Source organism: Ischnura elegans (assembly GCF_921293095.1).
Source record: "Ischnura elegans chromosome 13 unlocalized genomic scaffold, ioIscEleg1.1 SUPER_13_unloc_4, whole genome shotgun sequence".
Taxonomy (NCBI): Eukaryota; Metazoa; Arthropoda; class Insecta; order Odonata; family Coenagrionidae; genus Ischnura; species Ischnura elegans.
The window spans coordinates 1,102,626-1,123,864 of NW_025791660.1; the positions used below are offsets into that span (position 1 = coordinate 1,102,626).

Here is a 21,239-nt window from a genome sequence, read left to right on the forward strand (position 1 = left end):
TTCTGGCCAGTGTACTTGCTTTACATTTCTATATTGCATATTTTAAACTTTGTAAAGGAAGGAAGTATTTTTTTACAATTAGAATGATAATCGTTTCAATTCAACATTATGTCTATGCATGCCATTTGTGAACTGAGTTTGTGATTAATTCTGTGCATGACAGAGTGCATTGAGGTGTTTTCTGGAGTAGATACTTGAGATTAGTATGCAATATTTTCTCAATTTTTATGAGGAGTAGTGCCATTCAATTTGTGAATAAATGTACGGAAAACACCATATAAAATTAATTGACACCTTGTTTAGCATTTTACCGTAGAATCGGTTAAAGAGGCTCCCTTGATATGTCTAATGGCTGTTATAAATTAGTTCAACGAGTCATAGATTCCATGCCTAACCTTACTTATTTTTAATTTGAAATTCTTTTCTAGAGTCCCCAGCTCCTGAAAGGGCCTCAGCCTTGTTTTCAGTCCTTGAACCAAAAATGAGAGCATCACATTCAAGGAAAAGAAAGGATGTGATGGATAAAGACACTAATAAATGTGATAACTTGCTTGCTGATCAAATAACGTCTTGCTCCATTCCTAATGATGGACGGTTACATTCGAAATCGAGGTACGTGTATAAAATTGGAGGGAATAGAGCAACAACGACCAATGCTGAGAAGAGAGGTGGTTGTGATAATGCAGACACCACAAAGTTTTCCAGGAGCACTGATAATGGGAAGAATGACCCCGAGGCAATCATACGGGAAAACAAAGTGAAAAGTACTTGCATGATCAATAATCCTGGGAATTGTGCCAGTTCAACGAAAAACTCTTATCATTGCTTCATCTGCAGAGATGTATTCAACGCCAAACATGATCTCATTAACCACCTCAAGATTCATTTCGGTTCTGGTAAATTGGATATTGATTCAAATTTGTCAATCGGAAAAGATTTTTCCCTCAAAAGCGTTGTTTCTAGCAGAGATAATAATGGTTTTTGTCTGCCCTTCCCGAAAAGTTTAAATCAGCTGATGTGTAAAAGCCAAGAGGTGGGGAAAAAAGGAAATTTGCTTCTTAATGATAACTTCGGAGGGACAAGGGGGAATAAAAATGCGAAGGAAGTGAAGAAAAGCTTTATTGTAGATGGGAAACCATGCACAGTTATTCCAACCATAGCAAAGAAGTCTTATTTTTGCAGTGAATGTGAAAAGCCTTTCTCTGAAAAGAGTCACCTTGTCACTCACATTCGGAATCATACGAAGGAGAAACCGTATTCATGCAGTGAATGTGAAAAGTCCTTCCATAAAAAAAGCGACCTTGTCCGACACATGCGAACTCATACGAAGGAGAAACCTCATTCGTGCTGTGAATGTGAAAAGTCTTTCTCTGATAAGAGTAACCTTGTCAGTCACATTCGGACTCATACTAAGTCGAAACCGTATTCATGCAGTGAATGTGAAAAGTCCTTCCATAAAAAAAGCGACCTTGTCCGGCACATGCGAACTCATACGAAGGAAAAACCTCATTCGTGCTGTGAATGTGAAAAGTCTTTCTCTGAAAAGAGTCACCTTGTCAGTCACATCCGGACTCATACGAAGGAGAAACCTTTTTCTTGCAAAGAATGTGATAAGTCTTTCTCTCGAAAGAGCACCCTTGTCACTCACATTCGGACTCATACGAAGGAGAAACCTTTTTCATGCAATGAATGTGATAAGTCTTTCTCAGGTAAGGGTAACCTTGTCATTCACATTCGGACACATACGAAGGAGAGACCTTATTCATGCAGTCAATGTGAAAAGTCTTTCTCTCAAAGCAGTAATCTTGTCAGTCACATTCGGACCCATACGAAGGAGAAACCGTATTCATGCAATGAATGTGATAAGTGTTTCTCTCAAAAGATCAATCTTGTCTGTCACGCGCGGACTCACACGAAGGGGAAACATTATTCTTGTAATCAATGTGATAAGTCTTTCTCTGATAAGAGTAACCTTGTCAGTCACATTCGGAGTCATACGAACTAGAAACCTTATACTTGCAATGAATGTGATATCTTTCTCTGAAAGAAGTGGTCTTGTCTGTTACTTGCGGATTCATAAAAAGGAGACGCCTTATTTGTGCATTGAATGTGAAAATATTTCTCTCAAAAGAGTTACCTTGTCCGTCAAATTCCGACTTATATGAAGGAGAAAATTTATTCGTGCAATGAATGTGAATAGTCTTACGATACCAAAGAAAACCTTGTCCCACACATGCGGGTACATCAGAAAGAAGCCTTATTCTTTCAATGAATGTGAAAAGACTTTCTCCTGATAGATCCACCTTTTCTTTCATTTGCAAATACGCAGGGTAAGGTCTAACAAGGGGAATGCACGATCTTCGGGTGGCCGATTGAGCTCAAATTTTTGGATTCGGTAGACCATGGCTATCAATTAAATATGCAGAAGCAAGACGACGCACTTCTCAAATATGTTCGAGAAAATAGCAATTAAAAAATTGTAAAAACGGGTCTAGGCTATATATCCGGTATTTCCTCAACTTCACTTACGACAGTGGTGGCCCAGCGGTTAAGGTGATTGACTGTGGATATGAGGGTGGCGTGCTCGATCCTCATCAATGGATCTACTTTTTATTTTATTTTTTAAGGATTTTATTGTTTGCATTTTTAAAGATTGTTTTCATATCTTCGTTTGCTCAACGACATTATTTTTAATTCATTTTTTAAATAATAGTGAGTGCTGAAAAGGGTAGAAAATGAAGCAAGGATGTGTAATTGCCTCTCCAAGGGCGCTTTTGTATTTATTTGTTCTCTCTACGTGTATTATGGTATTGCGAGTGTAAATTGTCTTCTGTAGAGGTGGGGACAGAATAATTACATTTAAATTATTAATTGGGAGGGAAATCCACCCTATCCACGGATTATGATTTCATTGGGAGTGTCATTGAGAAAATTATTCGTAAGCGAGAATGACGCGTGAATACCGTCAAAATAACAGGGTAGACGTTGCGGCGGATGAAAGAACGCGTTCTCCGTTTGTTCTAGTAGTATCCCGAACCTTGCAAACGAAGAATTTACTGGAATGGTCAGGTAGTGTACTGGCCTCTACGTCCAAATCTCGGTAAATAATTTGAGAGCAACTAGAAATTTAATCCCTGCGTGTAATATGGATTAAACCAGAAGTGCAGTAATCCGTCCGTCGGATGGGACGTTAAACTGTTTTCCCCTTGGCGCCATTCGTTAACAGTTGCATAATGCCGATGCCGGGTTTCTGTGCACTTTTCATCCTGTTACTTATCCCAAGCTGATCCACTTCCATTTCCCAATGAAAGCATTATCCATCTATCACATCCACATCCAATCCATCCATCCTCGCATCCACAGTCAATCACCGTAACCGCTGGGCCACCGCTGTCTTAAGGAGAAGGTGAGGAAATACCGGATATATAGCGTAGACCGGTTGTTAGGTTTTTTAATTGCTTTTTTTCTCGAATATTTTTGAGAAGTACGTCGTCTTGCTTCGGCATATTTAATTGATAGCCATGATCTACCGAATCTGAAAAATTGAGCTCAATCGGCCACCCGAAGATCGTGTATTCCCCTTGTTATTTGTCTTATCAATTGGTATACATTAGTAATCAAGGTAAATAATTCTTTAAGTACGAGTACTGCTTGTATGAAATGAAAAATGTCCCATTATGTTGAAAAATATGTAATAATATTCAGTTAGGTTTGTGACCTAATTTGATAGATGTTCAAGTTGATATACTATGCTATATTTTTAAGGGCTAAATACTTTATTCTTGTATATTTAACGGCTATTTTTTTACTGTTAGAAAAATATTTACATTAAAATGTAAGCCAGGCATTTTAACACTTCCGATAAAAACCAGAGGCACTTTGTCTCATGAGTTATTTTCAATGTAATGTCAATGTTACATGTGTGATTAATCAATGTTTAATTGTCTTATCAATGTTAGTTGATGTAGTGCTTCTATGTAATTTATATGCGAATATCAAGTTAATAATAATATATGATTGATGAAGAGAGTGCTGAACTGAAGTACTGGTCTGTTTTAATTGTTGATGTACCCACATGCCTGTCAATGATTACATCAGTATTGGTTTGTAGTTTTAATGCTTGCACCACAACCCCAATGCAATTATTTGTTCAAATGACAATAATATGTCCTTTTGAAAACATTGCTAGCCATGGTTTAGGCTTTAATGATCAATGAAAGAAATTTCTTTCTCAGGTGAATGGCCATATATTTCATGTTAACTGTGTCCCGTTTATAGGCCTCAAGCAAATAACCTCCCTGATGTGTATAAATAGATTTTTAGGTAATTGGTGGTGTAACACGCGTGGTTTTGCGTGTCGAAATGTATCACTTGAAAATATTTTATCATGGACAAAACATGTCACGTAAAAAATGTGGTCAATATACATATTTTTATCACAGGGATTGAAAAGACCCGGTATTTTCAAGTCCGAAAATGCATTGCTATCATGTAGATATTTTGGAAACGAAGTCATAAATATTTAATCATACACCTTGTCTATCTGACATTTTGGTGTTACCTTTCCCAAAATTTATGTCAAGTCCATCAAGAAAAAGATTCTGGCGGAAGGAATTCCTTTGGCATTTACAATTGCATTTTATAATTTCAAATTATAGAGCTCTGTTCACATTACTAATTTTAGTCACTGCCGTTAATATCTCATAATTTTCATCATAATTTTTTACGTTTTATTTAGTATTTATAATTTGTTTCGAGTAAATGATTTAGATAAATAATTGAACTTATGCTGCATAAATAATTCTATGCGCTTAAAGGGCAGTTAGTCTATGCCCATGCAGCGTATGAAAGAAATTAGGTTGCTGTGAATTTTTTAATAAATGATGAGATTTCATGTTGACTCGGGTTTTAGAGAATTTTTGCCGTGTGAATGAAAAATTGAAATAAAGTTACGAAACGCAAAGGTAGCTCGGATCTTCAACTGTTGTTAACAATAATAAAAAATGTCCTGACACACCGCAAAATAATGGTTATATATACGACTTGTCTACAGCTTTGGACTGATAACCTTCTCCTTTGGCTGGACCTTAACCATATAAAAAAAATTTCAGTGTTATTGCTGGTGATGCACCTTACGCCGTTTTGATTGGTGCTGTGATGTTAGCGCGCCGAGTCATGTTTCCATCCACAGTAACTCCTAGAAATTTGATTTGTTTTGCCTCGCCTGATTCTATAAGTGCCATAGTAAATGAGGATTCATGTGGAGCGTTTAATCTTCCTTGTGAACTGTATCAGCTAATTATTTTAGAGTTAAGTTGAAGCTTCCTGGCGGTAATCCAGTCTTCAACTTAGCCCAGGTGTACCGGGATGCAGTTCACATCCGTGATTTGGTTGAAGGACGTTCGACAAGAAGAAGTATTCAGTGTGGAGGCTGAATGTTCATCCGAGTGGATAGGTCATAAATGAAGACGTTTGGATTACATTTCCGCAGATGTAGATTGGGGACTGGAATTATCGTTGTTGAGCCTTGCATGTGATAGGGTACACGTAAAAAAGTTAATGTTTTAGGGGGAAGAATGGCGTTGGATCTGAAAGTTAACTTGGGGTGATTCTGATGAAATGAATCGGGATAGGAGAGGGGTTCACCAATGAATCCCTTTTAACAGACTCATGTCATATCCTTTGGACTGGTCCAGAAACACCCCAGTCAAATATTTCCTGGTATTGAAGAGACACTGCATTTTTTCCCTGGGCCGGGTTATTTTGTGTACCATGGATTGGCCGGCTATGATGCTTACCTGCCCATTCAAGAAGATCTGTACTGTGACAGCACTCAATTTACACCGTAACTGGGCTTACTGCTAAGTGTGTTCAACAAAATATTTTCGTTTCCATGGCTCGGTAACTAAGGAGTATCGACCCCATGTTTGTTGGACGTATTTAATTTTTTTCAACAAAATGATGTGCCGCTGTTATTTGCAAATTTATATCTGGACCTAAGTGCATGCCATAATAATGAATAATACGTCATTTTAAAGGAAATTTTATTATAAATCCTGATTTATTTTTTTATGAAAATTTAAAAATTAAAGACATGCGAGTGCGTGTTGATGACGTCTAACGTTGAAACCATGGTCGTGAATAAATATTAATGTGAAAGCACAAAGTTTTTCTTTTTTAATTTAATTATGAATCGCTTTCACTTAGTTAAGCCTCAAACAATTAAAATATCAGTAGTTATTAACCCATTAGGCCAGATAAATAAATATCTAAAAATGTATTATTTTCTCCCTTCATTTTACTTAATAATATGGTAAATAATGTAAACTGAAAATATGGGCCTTCAAAAAAATTTGCTTATGGTAAAACATAAATGTTGAGTTTCGGCAACTTTGGCGGAATTAGTATCTATAGGCAGTTGTGCAACCCGCATTACCATATATTGCTCCCTCTTAGGAATATGCCGTTTATATTGTCGGATATAATCCTACGCTATTTTATGCCACGTGTATGGCTTACATCGTCATATTAGATAATTAATATTCTTATATATCATGTTTCCAATGGGATGTTGTATAATTAAAGACATAAATTCTCCATAAAATAGGCCTGCTTTACGGTTTGAAATAAATTAGTCAAAGTGAATATTTTCGCTGAAGACCGTGCATTTTTATTTTTTTAAATTGACATTAATTTTATCATTGCAGATTAACTCGATGGCAAAATTCGTCTTCTCTTACGTCACGAATCCGCGAAGAACTACATGGACTGCATTTTCTGTTTATGGACGTGAATTGCATGGGGGTACGGCTACTGACTCCTTCGCTTCACATTTTAGATGCGTCCCTGCTAGATACGACTTGAAGTCTACCAGTGACATTTACTTCCGTTGCATAACGTGTACTATTTCCAGACGTTATTGCAAACGCTGTTCAGTAAGTGGATGTACTGGGTCTTTTTTCCTTGTATTCCAGTGCGGTAATTTACATTCGCATTTCGTGTAGGCCTACACCTCGAAGGTATTTACTATACTCCCCAATAACTCGAGGCTGTGGAAAGTATTTAATTTTTTTCTTAAACGTTTCCTTGCGCACAATGGAAGCGCAGAACTTGTATTGCTGTCTACAGTGACAACCAAGTTATGATTCCATCGAACCTTACTAAGAACTACAGCTTCATCAAATGCTTATTTTTATGTTCCTCTCTGTCTTATGCCGATGGTTTTACTAAATTCTATCATACACTTCTCCCTTCTATTTTCACGGTGAACTCCACCCAGACGGCACAGAACCCTCCGTATCTAATTCGTATGTAGACAGTATCCATTGACTACGGGAACACTATGCCACTCCGTCGCTTTTCGTACTTGCTTAGAAACTTGATATGTTAATAAGAGTAAATTCTTATTAATTTTGACACTAAATAAGACATCACATTGACATAACCATGAGCATTGAAAAGCTTACCCTAAAGCCTGATGAAATAAGATTTTTTCAATAAAAATTGCCGATGAAACGAGATTGCTGACACATCTGCTATTATTATGATCGAATTCATCAAAATGCAAGCAAAAATTAACGAATAGTTCAGTCTCAGCTACTAAAACGTACCCGTACTAGGCGCTTAAGTATTGGAACAATTATTTGGGATGAGTAAAAGTCTCTATGTCACTGCAGTAGATGTATCAACCTATTAAAAAATATGAAAGTACTGCCAAATCACCAGAATAAACATTTGTAAAATAAAACCTGGTGTCTCTAAGAGCACACCTCCGAGTTTATACTTACTTTGCATGAAGTCATCACCACAAGAAATATTTAGAAAAAAACACAGAAATACAACACAGATATTATGTATTTTCTTTAGTTAATCACAATAATATTTCCAATTTTCTTTTCTAACCCATATCTACTTTGGCGACACAATTACTTCGTATTCTCTTTTGAATATTAAATTATTTAAAAGAGGACTGGCCGATACGTACTATAACTATCACCATTACCTTCTCCGATGAACGTCCACTATCACAGCATCCACTTGCACAAAACAAATCCATATCCACTATAAATCTGTATGTCCCTTCTGCCACAATGTCCGCCTTCTTGACGACAGGTAAGAGTGAAGCAATTGTAACTTCCTCCAGTCTGGGCACCTTCAATTCAACAAGAATTTTCTCCCCGTCTTCTCGTCCAAGGCCACAGATTATTTTCTGATATCACGAGGTGTGATGTGAAGCTCACACACCTAAAATTAATAAATAATAAAATACCATGTCACTTACTAGGTCACATCATTTCCAAGTTTTGGTATTTCTGCATGATAAATCAAATTACTGCCCTCGTATATATAGTAAATAATTGTATCTCTGAATATTTTTTATTTAAAATTATAGCTTAAGATAGTTTGAAATGATGAAAGACGACATATAACACACCATAGGGAAAGCTAAGAAACAATATTCGATTCTATAAACTTGGCTGCTTATTCCTAGTTTCTCCTTTAACCACACGTTTACCGAATGAATTAATACAAGATAGGCAACTAAAATGCAACAATTTTCAAATGAATTGCTGCTACAATATTTTGAATCGCCATTTCAGTACTGAAGTGATTCATCAACATAGCGAAGCCGCTTCTAACTTAAATCCCCGTTTCCAAAGCGTATTCCCCCAAGCGCATTCCTCCACTTATTGGTAATGATATATTGTAGTTTATCAGCTGGCCCAGGATTTTACCAGCTTTGCAAAACCGTTTGATCTAATATTGATATTATTATACCGGAAGCCTGAGTGATTGACGACCCACTGTCTTTCGCATTGAATAATGGGTTATTTGAATCGCTAAGTAATCGTGTCTTTTATTCACTTTGTATGAATCAATCGCGAATGTCTCATTGTTGGTGTGAATTTGAAGAGACCCTAGTACCTATATGCTTGGGACGCTAATTGTATTTGTTTAATTTTTGTTCTTCTGTTGTGAGTAATTGAAAAGGCTTTTATCCCAGCGATGAGTTTAGATCTACATTCATCTCTGGGATCGAATGATCCATTTATCTAAATTTTATTTGCATGCAATACGATATTTTGCGCTCATTCGGCTCTGCACAGGAGAAAAATAACAGTTGCGTAAACTACATATTTTACTCTACTAAATTACTCTATATTCTTTAACCGTAAGAATTTACGATTTCGTTGGTGAAGTTAAAAAAATCAAAATTTGTCTACAAAACGCTGAAACGGAGCCTTTTGTTCCAGATGGCTCGTATTCAGGTGAGTAACCGTTATGTAGCTGAAAAGCTGGTTGATCGCTGGCGAATCCAGAATTTATTTCTATGGCGGAGTTAAAAGGGTCTGACAGGTAAGCGGTCTTCTCATACTTGAGCTTAAGAACAATGTATATCCATTACGAAATACACTTCTAGTAGGTATTAATCTTAAAGTTATTTTTTATGAAAACATAAGTACCTTAAATGTATGATAACCACAGTTTTCCAAAATGTTTCTTTTACACAACTTAAGTTTATTATTATTAAGTCGTGATCAATGTCAGATAAAACGCAATGGATTACTTTCATCTTTTCATGTTATGCTCTCTTTCGCCTAAAAGATTTTCTGAATTTCGCCTCTCATCATCTCCATTCGCAGCCTCTTTTTCATTTAAACTGGGAAATGACTTTTAATCCCTGAATTTACGTGCGAAAGAAAAGCTTAAGAAGTACCTCTACCTTCAACTCTGTTTCTGACTATGCTAAGCATAACGAACGTAATGACAGCGGAACCGAATTAAGGATCCAGTCATTTCTTTCCTATTCGCGCCAAACCCGGGGTGGAGCCGACGGGCAGCTTCAAACGCAGAGCACGAGACGTCGGGTATAGCTGTCGCTGTTTTTTCAACAGAAATGATGGCTCCGTCCGACATGCCATAATTGTCGGAAACATTTAGGCCCGGCCTGAGACCCAGGTTATCGAGTCCTTTGGGGCAACTCCCCTGCGATTAAACCCGATCCTCCCACTCATTTAAATTACGACCATCCTCACCGCAGGAATCCGATGCAAAGTGATTACATTGCCAATAGTTCGTTATACGATATATATTGCTGCATACTACAAATTTTTATCCTTTGAAATGAATTTTTCGTCTTATTCTGTGCGCAAGCAATTTTTAAGATAAATTACAGCGTTAACCTTTTCCCTATTGCACACGTATATAGTCGTGTGGACGTTTCCTGACCCGGGAGACGACGGGCGTATATATGCGTGTGAGATTTACCCGGCCAGGAGAACAAAAGCCGTATATATACGTTTTCTAGCTTCCCCCCTTTAGGACGGTCGTGGTTTACGACGTCTTTGTCTCGGGACCCAACGCTTCGGGATTTAGGTTTAACCCTCGGAATCCGGGAACAGGTACCCGGACCCTCTTATCTATACCGGGAGCAGGTACCCTATAAAAATCAACATGGACATTTTTGCTGCGTTAAATGCGTTAATAATGGCCTTAGAACTTCGTTTAAAATTTGACAATGCTCAGATAATAATGAGGAATACAATTCAAAGTATGTAATTTACGTGCAAGCAACAATTATCCATTTGCTAAATACATATAAGCAATACATAAGTTGACCGCGAACCCATACCGCAGGCATGGTCGTTAACCCGGAAAGGAGGGAGCACAACTACTCTCGGTGTCCGAGATAATGCAAAGTCCCAGCGTGGAGGGGTCGAAAAAGGTTCAGCGAGACCCTTCTTAACGAATGTCCTCCAAAAATGCTCCGTACCACGATAAAGAAGAGTCTCTTGGGACTCAGTGCAGCAGTCATGCTAAGATGAAAACTCCGCCATCTCGAAAGGGTTAAAAAATAACGGACTTCCGGACTTATAGTCACTTAACTTTATATTTACTGTATTTGATGTAATTAACGGTAGAGAAATACGTTAAAAATTCCACAGTGCTTAAAAAATGTAGTCCTTTTTTTAGAAGATAAGTCATAGAAAATCAAAGGCAAGGTATACTTGAAAAATGGTACCAGTAATGCAAGAAGTTGATTGTGGATTTGGGCTGTGATAGGGTTAGGTGGTAGTCCAGAGGCTAGAGTAAGGGACGGAATCTAAGGGACGTTAATATTAGGGTAACTCCCCCCTAAAGCGTCCATTATATTATGTCTGTGGTACCTAGAGTTCGGCAAGTGGATATCCCGAAGGCGACGGGCTTCGTATCATGGTGTGCGTGTATTCTTAGTTTGCCCTACTTCCTCATTAAATATATCGTGACTAGAAATAATAAGGTGGCAAAAATACAGTGGGATGAAGGCGTGTGGCAATCTCCGAGGGACTTCACCTGTTATACTCTGATATTCGATGTGTTTGCGGACGCCACTCCCTTTCAGGTGGCATGGACCATCCCGACATTACAGATCACCGAAATTTGGAGTCTGCCGGAGCAGTTAAGCATTTACGAGGCGGAATGCTGGGCGGCCTTAATGGCGGCTATCCACGCCATCACTGTCCTTCCTAAATCCTCTGAGATAATTGTTCACTCTGATAATCAATCTGTTGTTCACGCCTTGGAGAAAGGAAAGGGTATTATATTTTATGTAACGGAAATTGTATTCTTGTTTTTGAAACTAATAAAGGATAAGTAACGTCACGTGACCTGGCGGTACATCCCCACTGCCGACAATCCGGCCGGCCGTCCTTCCCGGACCGTTCTGCCACCGTATGCATGCTCGGCCTCCTATTCTCTCTTTGATTACGTTTCAGATCCGATGTTCGCCACGAGACTCCTCGGTGAAGAAATCGGGCGGCAAGTGAAAGGTATTTTATTGCATTTGTTGTTGTCATGATTTATTATTAGTGAGTTAAGCTTGAGATTTCGAGATGTGGAGAGAGAATATGACTTCTACTGTAAGGACACTTGGTGAGTGAACTTGCCGGTCGAAGCATTTCCTTTCTCATTTAATATTTTTTACAAGTTATATGGATTTATTTGTCTTTTGCATTTATTTGTTACATTTCCTTATTATTAGTTATTTAAGCTTGTGATTGTGTGAAAGGGAGATAAAGTACGAAATGGAGATAGGACGAACTCGCATCAAGTCATCCCAAATTGCGGTATAGGAACACCACAAATTGAATTATTTTTCCAGTGGCACTTCACTGCACTGAGTATGAGATTATTGATTACTCATACGTGACTACTTTAGATGATCACTTTTTCAAAATTATACCCACACAGCACAAAGTGAATAATATGCACATAATATTCAAATTTTATGCGAATATTATGCCACCAGAATGGTGTAAATGGTGCATAAAATGTACATAATATGTGCATATAAATGGTATAATGCCCTCATAAATTGCGATATATGCGCATAATATGTGGAATATATGCACTGATGGAATGGCATAATGTTTGCATATATACGGAATATATGAGGACATTATACCATTTATATGCTCCTTTTATGTACATACTATGCAAGATTTACACCATTGATGTGGTTATATATATATGCACATATTATACCCATATATACTATTTATATGCACCTTTTATGCGTATATTATGCACAATTTATACCATGGATGTGGCCTAAAATATATGCGCATATTATGCCCATATATACCATTTATATACTCCTTTTATGTACATTTTATACCACTGATGTGGCTACATATATGCATATATTATACCATTTATATGCACCTTTTATGTACATATTATGCACATTTTATACCATTGATGTGGGCTTCCGTATAGTTGCATATTGTGCACATATATACGTACCTTTTATACCATTTATGTGTGATAATATGCAGTTGCATTATATTCAAAAATTACATAAATAAAAAGTGATTTCTGGAAACGAGGAGAAATTTAATGAATCGTTCATCTAGAGACAGCATAGGTAAATTGCACTAAAACAGGACACAATCCTCCTACATTCAGCGTTGTATCACATAAGTTACAAATATTCAGCTAGAGTCCTATATTATTGAAATGACACATTGCAATATTTCCACTTATTCATTCATGCATGCCATTCATGCTTTCACACTTGAAAATGTCGCTGTAACGACGAAACGCGTTGTGTCAAATAAATATATAAGTGGAAATATTGCAATGTGTCATTTCAATAACATTACGAACTTCCACCACATCGTGCCTACCATCAAACTTGAGTCCTATATCGTCGCAAATTTGGTTGAAATAACATGTAAATGACATCTAAAGGCAAACATTCATCCTTTCATAATCGTTACTCATGAAATTGTGATTAGAGAGCACAAAGTACGTCACACGAATTCACAATCACAACACTTGCGATGATTCCTTCCATGACATCCGCATGGTTGAATATCTACGGTCTTTTCTCAACGAATGTATTATAAATGGTCCAAAATGTGATTCCAAGCCACAAAAAGGTCTTCTGATCGCATAATTATCTCTGTTAGTCATAGAGTTGTGGCGAGCAATCACGCAAACGATGTAAGCAAGCCGTTCTTGAAAATGCACTCCGAAACAATAAAGATCATTTTGTCACTTATAATCACAAATTAAAATAAGTATGTGCATATATAATCAAGTATGTGATATCTTCAGGGCGAAAGTGTAGCTCACAACCTGGATCAGTACCCAAGTGCCAAAACTTCGTCTTTCCTTGGAATAGCCTTCCTTCACTTTTGAAGCTGGGACTCTGACTGAAAAAGTACCGTCATCATAGGCGCAGACTCCGTGGGGCCTGAGGGGGCCCGAGCCCCCTCAAAAATCCGTTAAGGTGTGAGGAAAAAATGTGTCAGGCTTGTAGATTTTCCCCGGAGTGTCCAGATATCGTGATTCGAGTGATCAGGGTTCTAATGTTGATCATATGACTCTTCTAAATTGCTTAAAAAACTTAAAACTCACTACTTATAAAATTTCCGGGGGCAAGATACCCGGTTTGGGCCCCCCCAATATTTTTTGTAAGTCGGCGCCCCTGACCGTCATAATATATACATTTAGGAAATTAAATAAATTAATTAAAATACTGGGAAGAACGTTCAAAATTAGGAACGTAATAATTTCAGATTTGCTTGCAAACCCTATGACAAACGACAGCGACTCACGTGTACTTACTTTGATTTTATATAAAGTCCTGTTCTTCATACCATGAAGTTTATTATTCCTTATCGAATATGCGTTACCAGAATAGTAGTGTGACATAAAATAGTTCCGTAAACTCATCTTTTCCTCATTTTTCTTAGATTTTTCAATAGATGTTCAATACACCCAACTACGGCAATAGGGCTACGGCAACAACTAACAAAAACACAAGGTCAATATGGCTACAAAGCTGCCTACCTCGCCAGACCGGAATATGCCGGTGTGGAAAATAAAAAAATAATGACAATAGTGGAGTATTCTGCGAAGGATACAAAATTGTTAGTGATATAATAAAACATAATTTTTCACATTTTTTGATACAGAGGATGTATGATCATCGATTTTTACGGATACAACCACAGTTTACAACGGCATAATATTTAAATATAATGTGCATATTATTCGCATATTATGTGCATAATCGACGGAATATTATTTGCATATTATATCTATCCATTTATGCAACTTTTATACGGTATAAATTTTGAGTGTGTTGTGTGGGTATGAGAGTAATTTTCCAAGGGAGTGCCCCCGCACCTCCCGCCTACCCTTGCGGGTATTCCACACCCTCGGAAGCCCAGTGTTTTACACCCGAAACCCCCTGGCCCTAATTCCTAGCTGCGCCCCTGCTTCATGGGATGTGGTAGGTACCTTTGCCCCCTCATCTTTTAACGCCCTGTCGGATGAAACGACACGATGACACGACTGGTCAAGGATGAAGATCATCCGACACCCATTGCTCAAAATTACAACGTGGCCTAACAACATTATAAGGTAACTTTATCCAGGGGCGCAGCTAGGAATTAAGGAGGGATTAGGTGCAACTAATACCAGAGTGTGTTGGTGTATAGTATACCAACCAGGATAAGCGGTAGGTAAGAGATTAATAAATTGCGGAATTTCAAAGATATAAGGCTCAAGATGGTGATTTTTGCGACTTTCTAAGGGATATTTTATTATTTCCCTACCCTATTGTATTAGTAATATCAATGCAGTTACGTAAAATGGATTAAAATTAAAAGATTCTCCAAGTTCTGGTGGGTGTTTTATCCCCCATAACCCCCCTCGCTGCGCCACTGACTTTATCTACCATCATATCAAATTTTTACCGATGCCTTGATTTTACCGATGCCTTCTTACTGATACCGATACCTGTATTCCTTTATTTCCATATTTTTAAGCATGTAAAGAGAGGAATGGGTGGTGGCCTCATCTGGGCCAGGTAAAAGAAATAAATCAAATCAATGGTAACTTGCCTGTTCACTCGCTAGCAGCACATTTTGTTCTTCAACTGTTTGCTGTATCTAATTTGGTACCAGACGCAAGGGCGTACCCAGGATCGTAACTAGGGGGGAGGGGTGCGAGCCATGGTTGTTCAAGTTGTAGTTAAGTTTTAAGAGGGCATCGGAAAGAGAATGTAGTTGTACACAAAGACCTCAAAACAAACTTCTAATAGGTATATGCTTCTTCCCATTGTTGGTGACATTCCCCACAAAAAACATATCTAGCAATCTTACCTATAAGTTAGTTAACGCTGTGAAAACTGGACTTGACACCCACACCACAACTACCTAATGGAGTCATTTTGACTCCTAACTTACAGTTGTTTATTTTTGCGGTTCATATTTGCTTCAATTGTTACAGTTGAAATTATTTTTTCTCCCATGTTACATTGCTTTAACAATCAGAGAGTGCCGGCCGCTAGTTTAAAGCCCCACTGAAAAAGCCAGCCATTTTTACTAAATTCGCAATTTTTTAAAACAATGGCATCAAAAATATACTTATATCGATGTGTATTTCGTTATAATGGACTTTTCTCTTCAATATGAATGAGTTGAGTAACATTAATTGCAAAATTTTAAATATATATTTAAAAAAGGATATCCTATTGATTTTTAAGTGAAAAAATTGCAACAAATGAAGTACCACCATAAAATGCATTATATTGTTTTTATTACGCTCAATTTGAGCTATTTACACCAGGGAAATCATAAAAAATAATTTCCCCAAGCAAATTATCAAAAATCCTGGATGATAAAAAGGGTCACTGCAACCTCAACGAACGGTTCTTTCCTCCAAAGAATTTTCACACGAAGTAGGCTGAGAAAAGGGTGCCCGTAGCTGCAGAGGACTTTTCGTCCTCGAGACGTTAAAAGAACTTTTTCCATTGAGCAGTTGATTTTCGAAATGAAGGAGCCACTAAGCAGTAGACTGGAAAAGTACCACGGGCGAAATATTCCTGGTACACGCAAATAAAGTCAATAAAATAGATAGAGGTAATATAATGTCCATGGCAATCCTCACTTATAGCACTAGCAGGTCGTAATATTACTCCCATGGCACGCACATCATGAGGCAAATGATTGCATTCGGCCAAACTGATCGCCAACCTTTGTTAACTATCCAGTGACTGGGTAAGCTAAAATTATAATCTCATGCACGGATAAACCACAGCCGGTTAATCAGGAGTCGCTGCAAATTACGAGGGAAATGAGTGCATTTGGCCACACTAAACGCTCACCTTCGTTCACTGACTAGTGATTGGGCAAACTAAAGTGTGGAACTCATGCACGGATAAACAACATCCAGAGAATCAGGAGTCTACCGTACATGATGAGACAAATGAGTTCATTCGGCCACAGTCCTGGCTAAACAGTGTTCACTGTCAAGTGATAGGGAAAGCTAAAGTGTGAAACTCATGCTTTAAATACCACAGCCGTATAATAAAGAGTCGCCACACATGACGAACGAAACGGGTGCATTCGGCCAAACTGAACGATAACATCTTCACTGCCCAGTGACTGGGAAAACATAAGTGTGATATTCATGCACGGATAGACCGCATCCGGATAATTAAGAGTCTGACGAACATGACGCAATATATGAGTGCATTCTGCCACACTGAACGCTCACCTTTGTTCACTGTCTAGTGTCTATGAAAACTTATGTGTGAAACTCATAGACGGATAAATGACAGCCAGATTATTTTAAGTCTGCCGCACATGACCAGCCATATGAGTACATTCGGACACACCGAACGATGACATTTGTTTACAGACTAGTTTCTGGGAAAACTAAACTGTGGACCTCATGCACGGAATAACCACAGCCGGATAATCAGGAGTCTGTGGCACGTGATGAGACAAATGAGTGACTCGGCCACACCGATCGCTTACCTTTGTTCACTGTCCAGCGATTGGGAAAGCTAAAGTGTGGATTTCATGTATGGATAAACAACAGCCGGATAATCTGTTGTCGCCGCATAGGACGAGCGAAAAGAGTGCATTTAGCCATACTGAACGCTCACCTTTGTTCAGTGTCCAGTGACTGGGAAAGCTAAAGTGTGAATTTCGTACACGGATAAACCACAGACTGATATTCAATAGTCGCCGCACATGCCGTGTGAAATGAGAGCATTCGTCTTTAGTGATGGCTAAACATTGTTCACTCTCAAGCGACAGGGAAAGCTAAAGCGTAAAACACATTCACCGATAAACCACAGCCTGATAATCAAAAGTCGCCGCACATGATGTGTGAAATGAGGGATCTCGGCCTCACTAACGCTCACCTTGTTTCCCTGGCCAGTGACTGCGAAATTGAAAAGTTGAACTCATGCACGGATAAATCATAGGCGGATAATCAGGAGTCAACGCACATGATGAGCGAAAGGAGTATATTTAGCCAACGTGAACTATCACCTTTGGTTACCGTCAAGTGTCTGGGAAACATATTTTGTAAAACTCATGCACGAATAAATTACAGACAGATAATCAGGAGTATGCCACACATGGCGAGCAAAATGAGTGCATTCGGGAACACTGAACGCTTAATTTTTCTCACTGTCCCGTGACTGGGAAAAGTTATGTTTGAAACTCATGCACGGATAAACCACAGCCTCATAATATGAGTCGCCGCACATGACGAGTTAAATGGGTGCATTCAACCACACTGAACGCTCACCTTTGTTCACTGTAGACAGATTTGGGAAAATAAAGTGTGGAACTCATGCACGGATAAACCACAGCCTGATAATCAGGAGTCGCCGCACATGATGAGGCAAATGAGTCTTTCCGCCAAAGTGATCGCCAAACTTTGTTCACTGCCCAATGACTAGGAATGTTAATGTGTGACACTCATGTATAGATAAAGGGCGGCCTGATAATCAGGAGTCGCCGCACATGACGAGCGAAAGGAGTATATTTAGCGAACGTGAACGATCACCTTTGGTTACTGTCAAGTGTCTGGGAAAAGTTATGTGTAAAACTCATGCACGGATAACTTACAGCCGGCTAATCAGGAGTATGATACACATGGCGAACCAAATGAGTGCTTTCAGCAACAATGAACAATTACCTTGCTCACTGTCCTGTGACTGGGAATAGTAAGGTTTGAAACTCATGCACGGATAAACCACAGCCGGATAATCAGGGGTCTTCCGCACATCATGAGGCAAATGAGTGCATTCGGCGACACTGATCGCCTAACCTTTGTTCACAGTCCAATGACTAGAAAAGCTAAAGCGTGAAACTCCTGGGTGGATAAACCACAGGAAGATAATCATGAGTCACCGCACATGACAGAAGAAATGAATGCATGCGCCTACAGTGATGGCTAAACTTTATTCACAGTCAAGTGTCTGGTACAGGTAGAGTGTAAAACTCATGCACGGATAAAACACATCCTGATGCACAGGAGAAGCCGCACATGAGGAGCGAAATGAGGACATCATAAGACTAATGAGCGCATTTGGCCACACTGATCACGAGCCTTGGTTCACTCTCAAGTGACTGGTGTACCTAAAGTGTTAAACTCATCCACGGATTTACCACAGGCTGATAATCAGGAGTCGCCGCACATGAGGAGCGAAATGAGTGCATTGGGCTATACTTAACGTTCAACTTTGCTTACTTTCCATTGACCGGGAAAAGTGATGTGTGAAAATCATGCACGGTAAACCACACCCGGATAATCAGGAGTCTCCCGCACATGATGAGGAATATGAGTGTATTCGGCCGCACTGATCGCCAATATTTGTTTAATGGCCAAAGACTGGGTAAGCTAAAGTGTGAAACTCATTCACTGATAAACCACAGCCGGATAATCAGGAGTCACCGCACATGACGATCGAAATGAGTACATTCGGATATAGTGATCGCCAACCTTAGTTCACTGTCCAGTGATTAGGAAAGGTAAAGTGTTCAACTCATGCACGAAATAACCACAGCCTGATAATCAGTAATCGCTGCACATAAGATGCGAAATGAGTGCATAAGGCTATACTTAACGCTCACCTTTGCTCACTGTCCAGTGACTGGGAAAAGTAATGTTTGAAAGTCATGCACGGATAAACCGCAGCCGGATAATAAGAAGTCTGCAGCTCATCATGAGGCAAATGATTGCACTCGGCCACACTGATCGCCAACCTTTGTTTACTATCCAGTGACTGGGCAATCTAAAATGATTATCTCATATACGGATAAACCACAGCCGGAGAATCAGGAGAGTGCCAAACATGACGACCCAAACAAGGGCATATAGCCACACGAAACGTTCACCTTTGCTTACTTTCCAGTGACCGGGAAAAGTGATGTGGGAAAATTATGCACGGATAAATGACACCCGGATAATCAGGAGTCTGTTGCACATGATGAGGCAAATGAATTCATTCGGCCACAGTCATGGCTAAACATTGTTCACTGTCAAATTATATGGAAAGCTTAAGTGTGAAACTCATGCTTTAAATACCACAGCCGTATAAAGAGTCGCCATACATGTCGTACGAAATGGGTGCATCCGGCCACACTGAACGATTACCTCTTCACTGTCCAGTGACTGGGAAAACATAAGTGTGGAACTCATGCACAGAATATCCACAGCCGGATAATCAGGACACTGTGGCACGTGATGAGACAAATGAATGACTCGGCTACACCGATCGCTCACCTTTGTTCACTGTCCAGTGATTTGGAAAAGCTAAGTGTGGATTACATGTATGGATAAATAACAGCCGGATAATCTATTGTCGCCGCACAGTACGAGCGGAAAGAGTATAGTCAGCCATACTGAACGCTCACCTTTGTTTAGTGTCCAGTGACTGGGAAAGCTTAAGTATGAATTTCATTCACGGAAAAAGTTTACAAATACACTTTCAATTTACCAGTCACATGACTGTGAACAATGAAAAGCCATCATTAAAGCCGAATGCACTCATTTCTCCTGTCATGTGCGGCAACTCTTGATTTTCCACCAGTGGTTTATCCATCCAGGAGTTTCACGCTCTAACTTTTCTAGTCACATGACAGTGAATAAAGGTATGGCGATCAGTGTGGCCGATTGCCCCTTTTTGCCTCATGATGTGCGGTAGACTCCTGATTATCCGGCTGTGGTTTATTCGTCCATGAGTTTCAAACATAACTTTTCCCAGTGACGGGACAGTGAGCATGGGTAAGCGTTCAGTGTTGCCGAATGCACTCAATTTGCTCGCCATGTTTGGCATACTCCTGATTATCCGGATGTAATTTATCCGTGCATGAGTTTGGCGCATTACCTTCCCCAGACACTTTACACTAACCATAGGTGATCGTTCACGTTGGCTAGATATACTCCTTTCGCTCGTCATGTGCCTTTACTCCTGGTTATCCGCCTATGGTTTATCCGGGCATGAATTCAACTTTCCAATTTCCCAAGTCAAGGGACAGTGATACAAGGTGAGCGTTCAGTGAGGCCGAATGCTCTCGTTTCGCACGTCATGTGCGACGACTATTGATTATAAGGCTATGGTTTATCGGTGCATGAGTTTCACACTTTTGCTTTCTCTGTCACTTGACAGTGAACAAAGTTTAGCCATCACTTTGGCCGAATGCACTCATTTCGCTCATCATGTGCGGCGACTTTCTATTATCCGGCTGTGGATTATCAGTGAATGAGGTTAATACTTTAGTTTTCCCAATCACTAGTCAGTGAATAAAGGCAAGCGTTCAGTATGGCCAAAAGAACTCTTTTCGCTCGTCGTGTGCGGTTACCCCCAGATTACCTGCCTTTTGTTTATCCATACATGAACTCCATAAATTAGTTTTCCCAATCACTTGACAATGAAC

The 21,239-nt window shown here is 39.1% G+C and overlaps 1 protein-coding gene across 1 annotated transcript in view; it reads left to right on the forward strand.

The window, feature by feature from the left end:
* The window catches only part of LOC124173265 (zinc finger protein 37-like), a 30,365-nt gene extending 24,930 nt beyond the window's left edge, over positions 1 to 5,435 (forward strand). The window contains exons 7-8 of the mRNA XM_046552783.1: positions 429 to 1,557; positions 5,309 to 5,435. Coding sequence (XP_046408739.1) covers positions 429 to 1,557; positions 5,309 to 5,435 — 1,256 coding nt within the window. The remainder of the gene's footprint in view (positions 1 to 428; positions 1,558 to 5,308) is intronic.
* The last annotated feature ends 15,804 nt before the right edge of the window (positions 5,436 to 21,239 follow it).